General features: G+C 27.8%; 4 protein-coding genes across 7 annotated transcripts in view; 2 read left to right on the top strand and 2 right to left on the bottom strand.

Moving 5' to 3' along the window:
• Positions 1-402, top strand: part of LOC123296068 (probable G-protein coupled receptor B0563.6) — a 30,739-nt gene extending 30,337 nt beyond the window's left edge. The window contains exon 5 of the mRNA XM_044877530.1: positions 142-402. Within this exon, the coding sequence (XP_044733465.1) occupies positions 142-402 (261 nt within the window). The remainder of the gene's footprint in view (positions 1-141) is intronic.
• An 8,523-nt stretch (positions 403-8,925) lies between these two features.
• Positions 8,926-9,785, bottom strand: LOC123295815 (transmembrane protein 242). The gene is made up of 4 exons (XM_044877275.1): positions 9,665-9,785; positions 9,479-9,579; positions 9,176-9,414; positions 8,926-9,113 (listed from the first exon to the last, which is right to left on the bottom strand). Exons 2-4 carry the CDS (start codon positions 9,540-9,542, stop codon positions 8,967-8,969), a joined length of 450 nt encoding a protein of 149 aa, XP_044733210.1. The 5' UTR covers positions 9,543-9,579; positions 9,665-9,785; the 3' UTR covers positions 8,926-8,966.
• A 2,746-nt stretch (positions 9,786-12,531) lies between these two features.
• LOC123294729 (sorting nexin-16) lies at positions 12,532-18,143 on the bottom strand. 3 transcript variants are annotated; one of them, XM_044875855.1, is made up of 7 exons: positions 18,071-18,143; positions 17,834-17,963; positions 14,199-14,327; positions 13,946-14,135; positions 13,249-13,560; positions 13,043-13,179; positions 12,532-12,691 (listed from the first exon to the last, which is right to left on the bottom strand). In XM_044875855.1, exons 3-7 carry the CDS (start codon positions 14,324-14,326, stop codon positions 12,559-12,561), a joined length of 900 nt encoding a protein of 299 aa, XP_044731790.1. In that variant the 5' UTR covers position 14,327; positions 17,834-17,963; positions 18,071-18,143; the 3' UTR covers positions 12,532-12,558. The 3 variants fall into 3 exon arrangements, with proteins under 3 accessions (XP_044731790.1, XP_044731789.1, XP_044731787.1); XM_044875854.1 differs by lacking the exon at positions 18,071-18,143 and having other exon boundaries at positions 17,834-17,968; XM_044875852.1 differs by lacking the exons at positions 17,834-17,963; positions 18,071-18,143 and having other exon boundaries at positions 14,199-14,409.
• Positions 15,613-18,857, top strand: part of LOC123294725 (kinase D-interacting substrate of 220 kDa) — a 39,290-nt gene continuing 36,045 nt past the window's right edge. Inside the window, exon 1 of one of the 2 annotated variants that reach the window (XM_044875849.1) lies at positions 15,613-15,739. The gene's annotated coding sequence lies outside the window, so the exon portion shown is untranslated. The remainder of the gene's footprint in view (positions 15,740-18,857) is intronic. The other variant, XM_044875848.1, reaches the window with a different exon arrangement.

The raw sequence follows: 18,857 nt of genomic DNA, 5'->3' as shown, positions 1-18,857 counted from the left end.
AAATTTAGAATATTGAATTTTATACTTTGATATTTTTTCTGAAATAAGTTACGATATCGCATAGCGAACTTTCGGTAGAAAATCGAAGTCCATCAAAATACTTTTTTTTAATGTATCCATTAAATTTTTTTCATTTTTCAGGTGTTCCGAGCAATGGCTAATTTATTGGAAGTAATCAATTATTCTTTAACATTTTACATATATTGTTTATTTTCGGAAGATTTCCGTAACACACTATTGAGAACATTAACATGGCCTTGGTTTACTGGTCCAAATACAAACCATCGTCGATCAAATGCACCTGTAAAATTACTACCTGGTGGTCCACCCACAGCAACAATTACACCGCCAACAACAACATCAGCATTAGGCCATCATACAGGGTGTCGTGCAAGTGTATGATGGTACGCTAGCACAGGTCATTCAAACTGTGCTATACAACGAACCAGTGTATAAAAAAATTATTTGTGATGTAAATTGTTGTATTGTTGTAAATACTTAAATTAAGAATGGAAGTGATTATACAGTCTTACTTTGTGGGTAGATGTCTAAAGATTATACTTCCATGTGGAAATTTTCACACAAAAGACTTAAAAAGTCTTACAAATACAAAAGAAGAGAGAGATTTTTTATGTCTCATGTCTGAAATATTTTCTCAAGAGATAGGTTGATGGGGTCACTCAGCAACGGTGACTCTCATCTGAGGATCTGCAGTCCCAATGTTAAAACCCATTCTACTTACACTAAAACCTTTCCTTTTAAATTTTTTTTCTTGTCGTATTCTTTTCTTCTTCTGCCAAAGTAGCTGCTAGCTAGGAAAAATTGTAAAAATAGCTTTTAGAACCATAGAAAAATCAAAATCAAAAATTGATTCAGTTTTAGGTTGCCAGTAAGTGAAGAAAATAGAATTAAGTTTACAGCAAAGACATTTATTTGTTTTAATATTTCAAAACCTAAATTCTCCTCGGTTGGTCCTCTATGTGTCAATAATGCTGTGTATGAGAACTTTGTAGACGGGCCTTGCCATCGCATATCTACCCTAATGGTGGGAGAGATCGGCTAATCTCACTAAGCCACATAAACAGTGATGGATTCAGGCTTAGGCCCGTGAGGCCAGGATCTAGGAAAACAACATTTAAGGAGTGGTTAAGTTTAATAGATGGCGAAGAAGTTATTGCCCAGTGGGCCCTCGGAGTAGGGCACCACAAAGAGACCCGAAGTGCATTTACATAGACTAAAAAAAGGGTAAAAAGGAAAAACTTTTATAAGAGTGTAAGAAATTCACTAAAGAAGCCTAAAAAACAAGAGGGCACCAAGGTGATTAACGAAGACTAAAAAAAATCTCATTAGAAATTTTGCTCACTGGGCCTTTTTCCTTAAATCTGCCACTGCTTGTAGTCATCGAATACTTTAGTGAACTTCTTAATTTTTAAATCTTTCGAAAGACACTCATCGTAATTTCACTTACCAAAGCTCACATACTAATACATGGACATTATAACTTAGTACTTTCGTAACTATTTCGCCATCTACCCCCAAAGTATGGTTCAGCATGTAAATTAAAATAGAGTTTTTTTATAAATATTAATCTAAGTTTTCGATGACTTTTTAGAAATAATATTGTTGATTATAAGGAATGGTATATCAGGGTATTGAATGTCTTGTAAAGTCATTCAAGGATTGGGAAAGGATTGTAACGAACAAAGAAGTAGATATTAAGATAAAATCGTTTAAAATAATGTAGGTAATGTAAAGCTAATTTTTTTTTAAACTGCTATTTGTTTCATTTTGGAAACTGTCATTGGTTTCAATTTCAAAACTGCCATTTGTTTCAATTTAAAAACTGCCATTTGTTTCAATTATACATTTAACCATGGTTCGATAAGTATGGTTCCAATGGTCAAGGAATTTATGATTTTTGTTTTGCAAAACATGGTGTTCTGTAATATTTCATTTGATACCAATTAATAGTTTGAGTGAAGAATGGATTTTTCCAATTATCTCGAAAAATATTTTATGGTAGAAAAAAATTTTTTTTGCTCACTAAAGGAAAAGTAAAGCTACTAGTTTTAGTGGTAAAACCACTGAGTTTCAAATAGAATCAATTCGAATTTTTACTGCATTTTGAAAAATTCGGAGATAGTCTTTTTTGATAGACATTGGTTTCTTTTCGTACCTTCGAATCGAATCACTAAAAATATCGTAAAATGTGCTGCCATAAAAACTTTACATTTATGAAACAAAAATACTATATTCTTTGAAAACTAGCAATTTAATCTATAGATCTATAAATATTTAATTACTGTGAAATGTTGTGGTCGCTTAAAATCTTTTAAATATAAAATTGCGTTTAATTTCGTATTTTCATAAAGAATGTTCAAAAAGTTCAAGACCATCCCTGAATTTTAGAAAAGAATGACTGAAAAATAAAATCACTAAGGCAAAAGTTGTAGAATTTCACTTGTACAATGTATTGGTGGCCTTGGGTTTGATATTATCCGTGAAGGCCACTTCAAGGTCACGTCGATTTTTTTAATTGAGATCGTATATCTGCTTCTTGATTGCATAATGCTTACAGGTCTGGCTTATATGAGTTTTCACAGAATTGCATTAAATTAATGAAAAAGCAACACGTAGTGTTCCAGAGTAAAAGTTCGATACGAACAGTGAAAATGTCTGATTATTAAATGTATTTAGTTCTTTTTGTTTTTCAATGCAAAGTTATGGAAACCATTCAGCAATTTTTAAGCCCCGAACGAAAAAAAGGGGTGTTATAAGTTAGACCGCTATATGTGTGTGTATGTCTGTCTGTGTTCTTAGCTATGTTACAAGTGCGAGTTTTGGGTTCCGGTCCTGAAAAAACTATAAAGGAAATTTAAAGTAGAGTGTTCTTAGATATATTTCAGTGCGAGTTTAGGGTTTCGTACCCAATAAATTTATCGGGATTTTTTTAAATTTTGTACATTTCACTTATATTTTAATACATTTTAAAACGAATTCATTTAATCATTAAAATCATTTTACAATCCCGTTTAAAAAAATCAATTTGACCTAGTAGTGATCTTCATGATCAAGGTTAAAGTCAAATCCAAAATCGCCATTAGTGACCTTGGATTGAGTCAATTGGATTGAGTTGAGACGAACTTTTTGAACACGATGTATAGAGACTACAATGTTACATTTATTATTGTTAAAAAATATAGCATATATTCCTACTATACAGGTTTGACAACTATTTCCAACCATTTTTTCAAAACAGATAGTTAATACTCAAAATTAATATTTAAGTCTATAGGAATTGGATGATAATGTGTCTTATTTTTAGCTCAGTAATAATCTTTATTAACTGTTCCTAAATGTAAAAAAAATGTTCTGGTTTTTGTTAAACACATTTTATAAATTTATTCAATTAGTGTAACAGTAAGTCTAAATAAAAACATGATCTAGCAACTGACTTTCTTATAGATAAATGATTATTAAATACTTTGTTTTCCGCAAATAATTAATGAATAAAAAATGGCGAATTCCCAGAATGGAAAAGTTGGTAAACTCGAAAAGTGGTCCGCTAACTTAATATAGGTCAAATTTTTAATTTCTAAAACATCGATTTTTTATGGTCGTATTTTCACGGTATATTCCTTTTTTTTTATTTATCGAGACACAATCGATTAAAAAATATTTTTTTAAAATGAAACCGTAATATTACTTGTCGATTAATTGATTGTCTTTGTTACAACTTTACTCGCAACATATTATCTCAAACAAATTTAACTTCAAAAAAATGGTTCTCTGAAAAAAATGATCTAGTCTCGATCTTGAATAGTTCAAACTAAAATTACAAGCTTTCTAATGAACTACTCAAGATTCAGATTCGATCATTTTTGCATAGGTATAGATAAATTAAACTTTTTAAAAATTTTCTTTGAAAGTAATCCGGCTTTTGTGTAGTCAACTAGGCAATTTGTATGACGTAAATATTATAAAATTCTATAAAGATATCGTAAACTAGGCAATTTGTATGACGTAAATGTTATAAAATGTTTTAAAATATCAAAAAAGCGTCAAAAACCAAATTTTTTTTATGTTCTCTTTTTGGAAAGAGTCGTAAGATAATGTTTTTTTGCATAACAGAATCTGTAATAAATTTTCTTCATTATGAAAATTTTGAAATTCAATTACCGATTAATTTTTGTACAATTAACATTATTGTGAGTTCTTTCATTATTGTGAGTTCTCCAAAAACTGTGTTTATTGTGATCAAGGGACTTTGAACCATCATTTACCGCAAAAAAAATTTCCTTCACCGTACTGCTCAAACAGCCGGACTATTTTAATATACTTTTCTTGAGTATACAATACTCGTTTACAAAAATCATATGAAAATAGTAACATATACGTAGTATTAGTATAATAATTTCAATTTTGAAAATATTTAGAAAAATGAAATTTGTTTTTCTTATTTTTTTAAAGTGTAAATTAAAAATAAATTGTTTTACATGTGATATAAAATACTATTAAAATTAGGTATAATTTTATACTATGTATTTTCATATATAGTTCAATAAAAAATATTTTATTTTTAAAAATTTGTATTTATTATTAATAGTTAAATGTACATATTAAGTTTATACAATTTGGTACTTTGTTATACATTTTAAAAATTTAAAATTATATTAATATATTTGTATAATAAACAGTTAAAATATATAAACTGTTAATTTAAAAAATTATTTAATAAATATTGTTTTGCAAAAGTGTTTAAATAATTATTTTTACGTCCTTTTATCTTTTGTTCATGAGTATATTATGTAAAATATGTATATGTCTTTATTAATATTTACAGTATGTCCCTGACATGCTTAGCCATCCCTTAATTAAGCCTTTCTTCTATCTAAGGTAAAAATAATAATGATCCTATTTATGTATCCACTTGCTGGGCAAAGACCTTCCTCAAAGTATCCCATAATCTATAAAAACCTATCCTGCGCTGTGTTCACCCAATGAATATTTCAACTAGCCCTAACAATATCGTCTCTACATCTTTTACATTGATGGCCTCTCCTCTTTTTCCATTATATGGGAAATTCTTCTAAGATAAGTTAAGTAGATTTGATAAAAAGATCTTTATTGATAGACCGAAGCTACGATCAAATATTACATAAGTATACATATTCTTAAGTAAAGTATTATAATAAAATTTAAGACAAAAATAAAAACAAAAACTAAAAATTCATGAGTTAAATAAAAGTATCTGGATGACCGAGCTTTGCTCGGTATTTTTTGAGTTAAAAAGACACAAATTTTTTCACTAATATAAGACCGTTTAAAATGTCTCTACACAAATACCAATTTGAATGTCCCGGTAATGTCTTTTATTTCGTTAACTACGATATACACCAATAGATGTCAGGAAAAGTCATATTTGGCAGTGCATGTTTCAGTTTTTCATGAAAAGGCGGATAAAACGATGATTTTTAAAAGATCATTTCTCATTTTCATGAAAATCGTTGGAGCTATTTCGAAGATCGTTGATATATAAATATCTATATATACAAGAATTGCTCGTTTAAATATTTATAAATGATAAATGATAAATGATGTAAAATAGCACAATATCTAAAATTGATAACGCTAAAAAAGCCAAACAGCAACAAAAATTTTTTCAATTTCTTTAGGCTTTAAAGCTTTTTATCCTTTTACTTTTATATTTAGTTCAAATTAAGTACCTTATACAATAAATTTAAGATAATTATTTTTTATTTTAATTAGTTCGGACCTTCAAATTTAACATTCTAAGCAATGGGCTTACGAATGATTATCATTGAATAAAGTTATCTGTTGGTAAGAGTCCAAATCGTGCAGAATATTTCAAATAAAAGTACTTCCATAGACATATAAGAATTCTTATATGTCTATGAGTACTTCGCTAATCACTACTCACGAGAGACATCTGCAGTGAGACCGTCAACTACAATAATCGTGCAGAGTCTTCAAGACATTGTGATTTACATTTGAATGAGTACACTCCACTTCATTTTCTAATTTCAAAGAAATCGGACTATTTTGATTATGTTTTGTTTTCATGAGTTTTTTAAAATTTTGTGACTGGAACGCTTTAGTACAGTGATATCAAGCGATAAAAACATAATGGATCATGATTTAATCATATCAATTCTTGAAAAAAGTTATTGTTTAAAAAACGAAAAAGATACTGAAGAAGCTAAAAAATCCATAGATAAATTAAAAAAATCACATAATCTATTATTAAATCCATTAGTTGTTGAAAAATTAGCTGATATTTTAAGCGAAATACTTCGCAAATGTACCGAATTATCTGCTACATCTACTGAAGCACAATTAGAAACACAAATAGTTGTAATTATTATAGCGAAAAGTTTATAAACTACTTAATAATATTTCAAAATAATAATCCTTTCATATATTTATAGGACTCATTGCATTCGTGGTGTCAGCTGTCCGATATACCAAATCATGAAATATATACTTCTGAAACGTTAAAAGTTTTACTCGATGAATTAACAAATCAATTTCCGGAAATTAACTTGAATGTTAATGATTTATTATTGTTCAGGCAATTTATAAAAGATAATTTACCAGGAAGAAATAGTAATAGTATTGAGAGCATATATGCCAAGAAATTGGAGTTCAAACAAAAATTACAATTAAGAAACAAAGTACAATTCGAAATAAATAAACAAAATGAGCAAAGTCCACTTATACCATCTAAGACGTTCAATGAAATTCAAAATCCATTACTTTCGGTTCTAAATAAAGAAATAGTTGCTTACAATACGGCAGAAAATGTAGACGTAAAAAAAATTATGAATTTATTAGCTGCATTAAAAAATTTGTATGAAATATCAGAAATTGCAATTAAATGTAAAATTGAGCAGTTATTGAAGAATATTACAAATTATCTTTTTATACATATTTCAGATATGAATAACTTAAAATCGTATAATCATATTTTCTACGAGGAACACTGTAAATAGTTTTAATAATTCATCATTATAGCAATTGTAGTACACTGTAAAAAACGGAGTATAATATTATGTTCTTGACCAGAATCTTTTCTATATATAACTATTTTCGTCTTTATCAATTCTCTTTTCTTTAATGTTTCGCTTTCGAATGTTATCGGCCATCTCTGCTTACCAGTTCTAAGTTCTAACTCAGTACATGTAGCATCATAAATGAAATATTTGCGCTGTTTATTCACCACTTTGTTACTTCTGCCACTATTCCATCAGTCGTATTGATGTTCTCTATAACTGAAAGAATCGGCTAACCCATTCTGTCTCCTGATTTAAAACAAAAGAATTATACCAGTCCAGATGATACCACACCTCAATGACTCCTTGATGGTTCAATTTTTTTAAAACCACTTTAATTTTCCTACAACGCCTGGATTAATTATTCCCTCAATATTGTTACATTTTTTTGTAATAAATACCTCGATAGGTCGATTTTTTGTTTAATTTGAGAAACCGTAGCTGTTTAGTTTTGAATCATAAAAATTGATGAATATAGTTTAGAAGACCCACCCCAAAAAGTTTCTAATGAACATAAAAGTACAGTGTACAACTGATTTTAAATAAATGGGATTGTAAATTTTTCATAAACTTTTGCAGATAATCTACACCGAAATTCAACGGATCACAATCAAGAATTATTATTTTTAGAAAACGCTTCAACATCTTTAATTGAAAAAATCATTTTAGAAGAAGTACTTCAAGCAATGTCGAAAATAGAATTACAAAATATTGAGTATAATTATAGTGAACTTATTATATTGATAAATAATTTTGATTTAAATTGTTACACTAAACTTAAAAAATTATCTATTTTTTGTAACAATTCACAACAATTGTTTATTACAATTACTTCCATTTTAAACGAACTGTTAATAAAAGTCAATTTTGATTTACGTGTTATGATAATAGTTCAAAGTTTACTCAAAGAAATAACTTCTCACAAAAGAATAGGTTTATATCCGGAAAAATATCGTGATTTACCCTTTCATTTGGATTTGTATCCGGAAACTTTAAGTGCGTTAAATATGGATAATCAAATATTAGAAAAATTATTCGAATTATATTTAGAATCACCACGAATTTGTTTAATGCTATTAAGTCATTATCCTGCTTGGCTATCTCATTTTACTGCATTTTTCAATAATTTATGTCAATAAAACTTGTGTAAAAGTATTAAGTGCAAGTAATATTTATACAAATACAAATTTTTATCGAAATCAGTTTTTTGTTTTATTTTTTAAAAAACCTTTATAAAATATCGATGTTCTCCAGATCCTTGTTTTTTAACCCCTGTCCCCTAGGTGTTATAAGTTTGCCCTTTATCTGTGTGTATGTGTGCCTGTCTGCCTGACTGCGACACCACTCCTAAACAAATTAACCGATTTTGATTTTTTTTAAAGGTAATTTATTGGATAGTGTTCTTGGCTACGTTTCAATTAAATTCGTTCCATTTGGAGAGAGCTACAAAAAAACCGCTTTTGTCAGGGGGTTCTTAAAATTCTGTAAATTCCACTTGTATGCAAAGCTATCCAATAGATGCAAAATCTTTATGGTGGCTTAATTAAAATAGTGCACTCTAATTGACAAATTTCTGAATATTTTCTGGTTACAACAAAAATTCCTGAATATTTTTGAAATCTCCAATGTGGAAAATAACTCAACTGTTTAAAAAATAAAAACATTAAAAATCCAAAAAAATCCAAGACGCAAATAATTACTTGTAATTTAACCTCGTGTTTCAGATATTAAATTTCTCCAAAAACCAAATTCAAAAGTAAGTTAGGGTAGACGTAAGTATAGACAATACTTATTAAGGATTAAAATCAAATTTTTAAGGGAATAAAGGTAAAAACTAGAGTAAATGCCTTCATTATTTTAACAGTTTTATTATACGTATAAATAAGTGACTAGCTAGCTTTTAGGTTTACTTTTTCCATAATCCGCACTTAAATAAGTTAATAAGTCAGTCAAATTTGAGAATTCAGTACGGCTGGTTGGTGGATCAGTTTTCGTAAGCCTCGGTAATATTTCTCCCATTTTCACTCGAAATTCTTTAAGCTATAAATTAAACAAAATAAATAAATTATCGAATAATTGAACATTTAAGTACATTATCTTACATCTCTAGCGCCTGATAGTTTCCAAATAGAATAAAATAAAATACCGCAACCACCAAAAGCAAATACTGTCCCCCATCCTAATGCACGAAGTGCTAAGCCAGCTCCTGTATCAGTCATTCCAATAGAACCTACAACGCCTTTATCAAAATATTTCGGATCTTGTTTTTTAGCAGCTGCAAGAGTTGTTCCAAAGCCAATAGCGGCTGATAAACCAGCGACCGAAGCAAAAAAAACTCCGGCTAGATTTTTAAAATAGTGTATTAATTAACATGGGTAAAAAATGTTTTAAAAATATTATATTACCTTTTAACTTAAAATTATCTTCGTTTGTTTTGGCTTTAACATTTTCTGTTAAGTTTTTATCCATAGTTTCATTTGCTGTTTCGTATTTTTATAGGTTAGGTCTAATAATTACATAAAAATTAAATAAAACACACATGTCAGTCAGTAAACGTATAATTAATATTTAAAGTTAATTATAAATCTTACCTAATTATTGATAAATAAAACAATTGTTGGTTAATTACTTGTTACAATAACACGACTTACAATTTTTTAATTTTCAATCACATTAAACTAATTTGAAACTGCAACAATGAATTTGCAGCTCTATCTTTTTCTAAAAAGGAAGAGAAATAGTTTAAGTTATGGTAAAGGCGGTTTTAAACAAAAAATGCAAATTCTGAGTAGAATCGTAAAACAATTAGAAAAGAAAGTGGTAGAAATTCTTTTTTTTTTTTTAATTTGTCAATGCATGTTCAAAGCTTTTTGTCTGGTTCTATTGGCCCTATCAAGACGAATAAATAAAGGAAATATTTGCTTTTTCATGTAGAATAAAATGGTACAAAATTCTTTTTTTTTCCCTAAATTTTCAATAACTTAAGAACTATGACCGTATAAACAATACAATTAATTTGTTTATAACAAATGTCCCCCCATTCTGAGAGATGAGGAAGCGATGAAAATTCGGATTCAGCGAGTCAAAATACATCGAAATACACTCCTTTTTCGGTAGGACCTATAAATGCATACAAAACCATCCTACTCCTACCTGCATAAGAGCATACTTTGTCTAGTTCTACCATGGGTCTATCTATGATACAATTTTCTGAATCAATATACCTAAGACTAAACTTCTATGGAAACTTAATAAACAAAAAAATTTTATTCACTGTGTCAAAATTTTGGCATCATGTTTCGATCATCTCGAGTGGCACCCACCAAATATCCTTATTATTGAAAATATGTTATCTAAATATTTTGTAATAATATGAAATAATTTAGATATTTTGGTGAGACTTCCCACAAAATTCAGCCAGAAAATGACCTGGGGCGATTGTATGAAAGCTCAATTTAAAAATAAAATATTTAAATTTTGTTGGCTGCAACAACATAAATTCATTCTACCAATAGTGGGATTGATGGTTTTGGATGTGATATGGGCTACATCTATGGGCACATATTTGATGTCCTCACGATCAGATGTCAATTTGATGCCATGGAAGTTAAAGAGATCTTGGGAACGAATTATGGATCTGAGAAAACCAAGATACTTGAAATTATTTAACATAAACCAAAAAATTCCTCCGCGAGATGATCTTTATGGTTATTATAAAGAAATGGAGGATAAAGAAAAGGAATTATGTGAGCAGTTTGGACCACTTCCAAAAAAATCATGTCCACCTGACTATTAAATAGTATAATTTACAAAAATTTTAAAATTTCTATTTAATGAACATAATTTTTATCATTTTATGGTGTAATTTTATGTATATATTTTATTTTTTGCAAATACAGTATGATTTTTATCATATTCTAAAAATCTAAAATAGGTTCATGTCTATTTAACGGGAAAACAATGCTGTGCTTAAATTTTGCCGAAAAATCAGTTTTTTTATGAAACATGGCAATTTTATGCATTTTTCTCGTTTTTACACATCGAAAATATGAAGACTATTAGTTTTACTTCAACAAAGGCACCTCTCATACTATCTGCAGAAAAAATAGAAACGTGGAAAATTCCCATGTTTTCTTAAAGTACCTTCTTATTTTAACTTACAACAAAACTTACACTTTATGCCTTTCGTTTTCCGATGTAAGGTTTTATCAAAGAATTAATATTTATGAAATATGGCCCAAACGACAAAATCTTAGCAAAACATCTATTTTTCGGAAAATTGATTATGTATTTTTATATGTAACTCACTTTACGTTATTCATCACTAATACACTAGCCTGTTCCCTTACAGGTAGAAGTATTAGATAATGCGAATACTCTCAAATGCCATTAATTAAGCGAATCCATTAATTAAGAATCAACACCATTTTATGCCAATGCCGAAATTGGATATGAGATATCTATAACTAAGCAGGGGGATAGAAAATGGTTGGTAGGATAAATTTCTTGCAAGCGTTTCAAATCAAATAAGCATTTAATAAATAATAAAAATACTTGGAAACATTTAAAAACTTTTATTAAAGAATTATCTACAATTTTGAAATACAACAGAGAGAACTGGTTATTAATTTAGATATTAACAATAATTTGATTTACAACAAATTTTATTAAGGCACGGTATTGGACAGGAATTGCTAATAATATTTATTATTATCAGGCACTGCACTTTTTGGAAGATAGGATTTTGTTTATTTGACCATTTTTTATATTCATGGTATTCCAAATAATGATATTCTTAATAAGATATCATTATAGTTTCCAAGTTAGTGACGCGAAACATATTACTGCGGTCATAATTTAAAAGGCCTTAACTCCAACAATTTTTAAATGCTTTTTTAGCGTTTCCAAATCTGTCTAAACTCTAAAACATACACCCAAAAATACACATTTGATATGAGAATGTTCAAAATCCGATTCAGTGATGAGTTACGTTGAAAATTATGTTGATCCTAATTCCAGTTTGTGATCGTTTTGGTTGACCCTAAATCAATATTTTCTTAAAAAAGATTTAAAAAATTTTTTATATATTCGAAGTGTTTGAAAAAATACAAATTTGCCTTTTAACTTATGCTAGCAGCCTATATTCCCAGAAAATAATTAAGATTTGTTAATTCATCTACTTGAGTCTTTTCGAAATTGGAATATTATAAATATAAAAAATAAATTAGAAAATTATTATTATTAAATGTAGTATTAGTGAGTTAAATTTATCAATTTCAGTCTTTATTTAAGGTCACGGATAAAACAATGCACTCATGTGAGTTGAATAAATAAGCTAATTAGCAGCTCTGTAATATTTAGTAAAAATTTATGAAAGTTTATATTCTATAAAAATATTCTTAAAATTAATAACATTTTGTAATCAATAAATAATAAAAATAGAAAAAAATTGGATTTTGTTAATACTTATCCTTATAAATGCCACCTATAATCGATAACTATCACAAATATTTTCATTTAAATCTGAGCTATTCGATGGAGAAGTTTCAATCAAACTTTTCAAATTTGAATTTTTATTAAATTCACTACTGCAATTATTACAGTCTACTGTTGAATTTCTGGAAAAATAAATTTAAAATTAATATTTTAATTTTGATACATAATGCAAGCTATTGGTGATCAGTTCAAGCGGTATTGTAAGCATAATTTAAAAAAATTTAAGGCTCGGAGTAAGGGAAGTTTACTAAAAATAAAAATAGTGATTCCAAATTTTTGGCTACCCTGTACATTATTAAGAAGTTTTAAATATTCCTACATACTTTTCAGAATAAGCAAAACATCTTATAAAGAATGATTTTTTTTCTTAAAATGCAAAATAAGGAAATTTACAAGTATAGCTACCTCTATCCGGGGACACACTGTATATGTTATATAGACAAAAATTTGCAATGGTAAAAAATATTACTTACTTAAAAAACTCAGAACAGCTTGATAATAATAATTCTTTCGAGCACAACCTTTCATTTAGTTCAACAATCTTAAAATCTTTCTCTTTTAATTGATTTCGCAAATGGTAGATAGTTTCCGATAGTGCATCAAACATTGCCTAAAAATTTTAGATAAATATATTTATGATAAAATATTAATAAAATAACATTCATAAAAATAGTTATACCCTTGAATCTTCAACAAATTTCTCCGTGTCCAAGGCGGATTCGTTCAAGCATAAAAATTCTTGTACATGACTATCATTTAATAGCTCATCAACAGCCAAAATAGCATTTATAAATTGTTGTAATCCACGTACACGATTATTCAAAAATTCAGGATCAAAATTATTTCCAAAAAATCGTTTCCGTGGTAAAAATGTTGCTATATCAGGACGAATATTTTTTATTGCATTAGATAATCTTACGAAGTCTGTGTACCGCCGATATACAATCCATGAGCTGCCATTTTCAGAGTGTTGAACTCGTAATTTGTAAACCTAAAATAATCGAAATTGTTATGGGAATTTCAAAGTAGATCCCCGGTAAAGTGTCATTTAAAATTTTAGTAGAAAAATTTTTTTTGACACGCAGATTAAGATTTTGTTTTTCTTGTCTAAAAACACGATTTGTTCCGGCAAATAAAATTCATATATTTGGCAAATTACGATTATTAGCAGAAAAAAATCTTTCAGAGATCATACTAGGACTCTGTATAGTATACTCTAGCTTCAATAGGTATTTCCGGGGCTAGCCATCCCGAGCCAGATCGTATAAAACAAAGTAGTGGGGTTTCATTAATACAATCATTAATCCATTTTCGTATTACTTTTAAAAATTCTAATAGAGATAGAATGTTAATAAAAAAGTATAGAAACAGATTACCGTAAAACGGGCACGTTCCTCCATGACTTCGTATCCAACAATTGGAACAAGAACATTGTTACCATGTATTGTTTTGGTCGAATAATCTTCGTTGGTATCCATTAAAGAGTTAGTTCTATTTCCATTAAACGGTGTAACAGTTGAATTAGAATCATAACTATTTATAGAACATTGAAGGGGAATTGAACTCCTTTATTATAAAATAAAATTAATTAACGTAATTAGTCGATAATCTAATTAATTTAATTCTTACTCCGAAGTTTTAAAATTTTCTACAGATTCATCATCTGTTACTTCTTCAGCTGGTTCTAATTCTGTTTCCAATATGTCGTGATTAGTATTCTCGATTTGTGCAGTAATTAAACTAGATTTGTCAGTCATACTTCATAAGTTGACATTAATATTAATTTTTGACATATGAAAAATCAGATTTGGAAACAAATTTTATTGTATGTTTATATTTTTACAATGACTGCGTCATATAAGTAAATACAATAGTATCTTTCATTCATGCTTACGTCATAACGATTATTTAAAAAAATATGAAATATGAATTAATAAGCATAATCCAATTAATATTACAATATACAAAATTAGAAAAACATAATTTAATTATATAGAATATTCAAATTCACGTCTACTTTATAAAAGGGAAAGCCAGAGTTTGTAGAATTCGTAAAATGGAAACACTCAGAATAGTTATAGTTTTAAAAGTGCGACTAGCAATATAGTAAAAGTTAATAAGTAAAATTTTTTAATTTATTTATCATTCCACACATTACATGGCTTAAAGCTGTGAATTAATGTATTTTAGAATATTAACCTATGTATATTCATTTAAGCTGTATTTAGTAACAAGTAACAAGTTAAAATTCAGAAGTAAATTTTACAGAAGTGAATAGAAATAGAACACAAATAAATAAATTAATTTTTAAAAGCAAATATGTAATATGATGCAGGGATGCATGAATTTTATTTCGAATGTGTCTTATATAATGTAAATAAATTTGTAGCTACGTCCACAAATCTACGACAAAAGTTAAGAAAGATATTAAAATTTTAAGACGTGTTTACATTGAATCCTTTGGTTTCATTTGTAATGTAATTTTTTTTTATTTTTGTAATTTGTAATGTTGAGTCTTCATCTGTGATATGATATGTGTATTATTTTAATTGTCTTCCTATAAACTGTGATATGGCACTATATTTTACTACTGTTCAAGAAAAAACTATTTTAATTATTTATTTCTTATTGTTTTTTTTTTTAAATATGTAGTCGAATATTTTTAATATTTTAACGTGTTAAATTGTAATTTTTTTGTTTCTTACTACATTTTTGTAAAACATAGATACTTCATTATTTTGTATCTTTTTTAAGAATATTAAAATAAACAATTTATAAGTATGTATATTTATTTATATTGAATAAAAAAAATTTAAATAAACAATAAACAATTTATTTATCTATCCATATATCTATCTATAATAATTTACGTTAAATTAAGGCATACGTTAGTTTGATGTTAAGCTACCTTAATGCGGATTGTGATAGAACAACATCTATTTGACACAAATACAAAAATAAAATCAAAATCCGTAGATTTTATTCTCAAAACTTTCAACAATAAATATTTTATGATAAATTTTTTTTCAAAAATAGCAAAAAAACAAATTTAAAAAATTAAAATTTGATGAAATAAATATAAAACATGTGTGTGTTGCTTTAAGTTTAGTATGACATAACTGTAAATTGATTGAACTTTATTTCAAAACATTCTGCAAAATTCTAACCTGGTAAGTGATATTTTGACAATTATTTTAATTGATATTTGAGCTATGGGCAATAAAAAAACTGCTTTAATATTATTTATTTATACAGTTATATTAAAGGGTATTAGTTAAAGATAAGAATATTTAAAATAATTTAAACATTTTGAATGGTTTCAGTAATTTAATATGATCAATTATTATAATGAGGACGAGTAATGGGACAGTATTTATATTTTATATTATCTGCTTGTAAATATTATATTTAACACCTTGAATTTTATGTTAAAATTTTGTTAATGGACTTGCATGATCAGAGGTTATTTTTTTACATTATCAATGACAATTTGCACGTGAGAAACGTGCTAATAATTTCAAAAATCTTTACCAAATTACTGATAAATGCATGTTAAATTCGAATTCAATAAAAATAAACTAGTTGGTTGGATCTAATAAATAATATATGAGTAATATTATTACTTTAACTGGGATTGTGATTGCAGTTTATTGAAGAATTTTAAATTATGTAAATGGTTTTTGAAATTATTTAGTCGTTTACGTATTCGCTCCGTGCGTGAGTTTCGTTTCCATGACAACGATACACTACTTTAATTATAGAATTGTATGGATGCATATATAATTGTATGGATTGCATTGAAAACTTACATTTAAAATTTAATATTCTTGTTTCACAAATTTAAATAAATAATTATGATAATTTACATTTGAAAAATAATATTTGTACAATTTGATTTCTTATTTTCACAATTTTTAATGCATTAAGTTTAATTAATTAGTGTTTTTTAATAATTTTAATTTGACAGTTTCTATATCATTAACATGTAAAGAATTGCAAATTAGTCATAACAGCCCCCTTTAACTCCAAAATTTTTCACTTAAAGCGCTGGCATCGATTTTATTATCCCTACCATGACTACGCACACAACGAATAAATAGACAATTATTTTTTGTTTGCTGCTTGGCATATTAAAACGTCATAATTAAAAGATAAACATATGATTGAACTGAAAATAATGAGTTGTATGAATAAGAACGAATATTTTGACTTTTCTCATAATGGCTTAAAGCTCCATTGCATTAACGCATGTGGCGGTAAGCCATAAGCAAGCAGAAGGGACATTGACAACTATGGGTTATGAATAGCTACTATTAAAGTTACTACTTCTTAATCGGAGTGTTTGGCGCGTTAATAGAGTAAAATCTTAAAAGCTTACAATAATATAATTTTTGTAACGTCATTTTACTTCGCCATGGACCAGAAGCCGCAAGTTGCACTCTATTGACGATAAAAACGGTTGCGTTAGGTTTACAATCAGAAGTCATGTTAGCTACCATATATGACGTGACGATAAATGTAGCAAATCCATAGAGATAATACCATAGAGCTGTAATGACATAGGAAACGCAATAAGTAAATTCTTGACCGCTGTGAGAGAGCAAGAAAAAAACAGGAATTGTAGGCGTACAAGACAGGCGAAGATAGCTATATGTGCCTACTTTATCTGTTCTCTCTTTACTGTGATCAATCGTTTGGTGGCGACTTGAAGCTATGTGGTATTGACCAAATGAAACTTCTGTTTGGTTACCGCGTTCAAATGCGTGTATATGCCGCGGCAATGGAGTAGAGCCTTTATTTTTAAGTTTATGAAAAACTATTCCACTTTTCAGTCGAGAAGTATTCTAACTCTATCAGTTTAACTTAACGCTTCTTGAAAATGCACCTTAATAAATAAATTCGATGAAAATTATTATAATTTGGCAAAATTTAATACATTCCGAAATTAATTGATGAACTTTGAGTTTATTTCATCTCAATAAGACACTCCAAAATTTCAAATCCAATAGGTTTTTTTTCGAGATGCTGTATAAAAGATATCGAGATATAGGTCATTTTCGATATTTTTATCCCGTTGAATCGATTTTTGATAGTTTTTTATCAGCTAGACCAGTTATACGTTATGCTGATTCTTATGTAATTTATCGGTTTTGTTAATCGAAATATGCTATGACTAACCGAGCAGAAAAATGCACAGAGAAAAATGCTACTAGCACATGGAAAGCAAGGATATTACATTGCAGGAGTATTTTTAAAAAGAATACCTTTTTGCCGTGCCTCATGCAGTGACCTATGAACACGTGTACATTTTGGATGCAAAACGTTCGAGTAGCGTTAAATAAAATTTCATTAACTTCCAGACTGCATTAAGCGTTTGTAAATACTGTACCGGAACTGTTAATAAACATATTCAAACCTTGAATTACATTCATAATTATTTTATTAAATTTTCTTAATGAGTTTACTGATTAATGATAAAAAATGTTACATTTATTATTTACCTTTTAAGTAAAATTTATTTTTGTATCCATTCGAATTCGATATGCACAGAAATTTTCTTCACACATGATTCAAAACATCGGAAATGAATCGAAGTATATAGAACATTTTTTTAGTAGTAAATAATCTTCTATTATAAATCATACTACTTAGAAATAAAACCGGTAGTACTGGTTATATAATTTCTAGTAAAAACCAATATATATAAATAGATATTATAATAAATAAATGTGACATATTAAACGTCCTTGGGGTTCCGTAACTGAAACATTTTTATTCCATGTATATATGAAAGATATATCAAGGTATACTAAGTTTAGTTCCAAGTTTGTTACACCCTATATATATGAAATATGTGTCAAGATTTCTTAAGTTAGCCCCAAGTTTGTAACGCTTAAAATATCGATTCTACGCACAAATTTTTGGTTTAAGTGTTCATAAAATTACCTAATTAGTACAGTCTGTCTGTGAACACGATAACTTAAAAACAAAAAGAGATATCAAGCTGAAATTTTTATATCATACTAGGTCGGTCGTAAAAAGCGAAGTCGTAAAAATGAGGACGTAAAAAAATTAGTTTCAGTTCCTAATGAGCAACATAGGTCAATTAGGTCTAGTCTATTTTGTAAACCGTTAGAGATAAAGCAAAAGTTTTTAAAAGATAGGCAGTTGAAAATTTGCAGATACATTCTCGAAAAACAAATTATAGAAAATATAATCGAAAATAATAATTGTCTTGGTTTTTTAAACTCTTCTAATTTATTAAAAATGATGCAAGTACTGACATTC

Source organism: Chrysoperla carnea, chromosome 3 (assembly GCF_905475395.1).
Source record: "Chrysoperla carnea chromosome 3, inChrCarn1.1, whole genome shotgun sequence".
In the NCBI taxonomy this organism is placed as follows: domain Eukaryota; kingdom Metazoa; phylum Arthropoda; class Insecta; order Neuroptera; family Chrysopidae; genus Chrysoperla; species Chrysoperla carnea.
The sequence above is the reverse complement of the archived record's forward strand: the minus strand, read 5'-3'. Positions and strand labels throughout refer to the sequence as shown.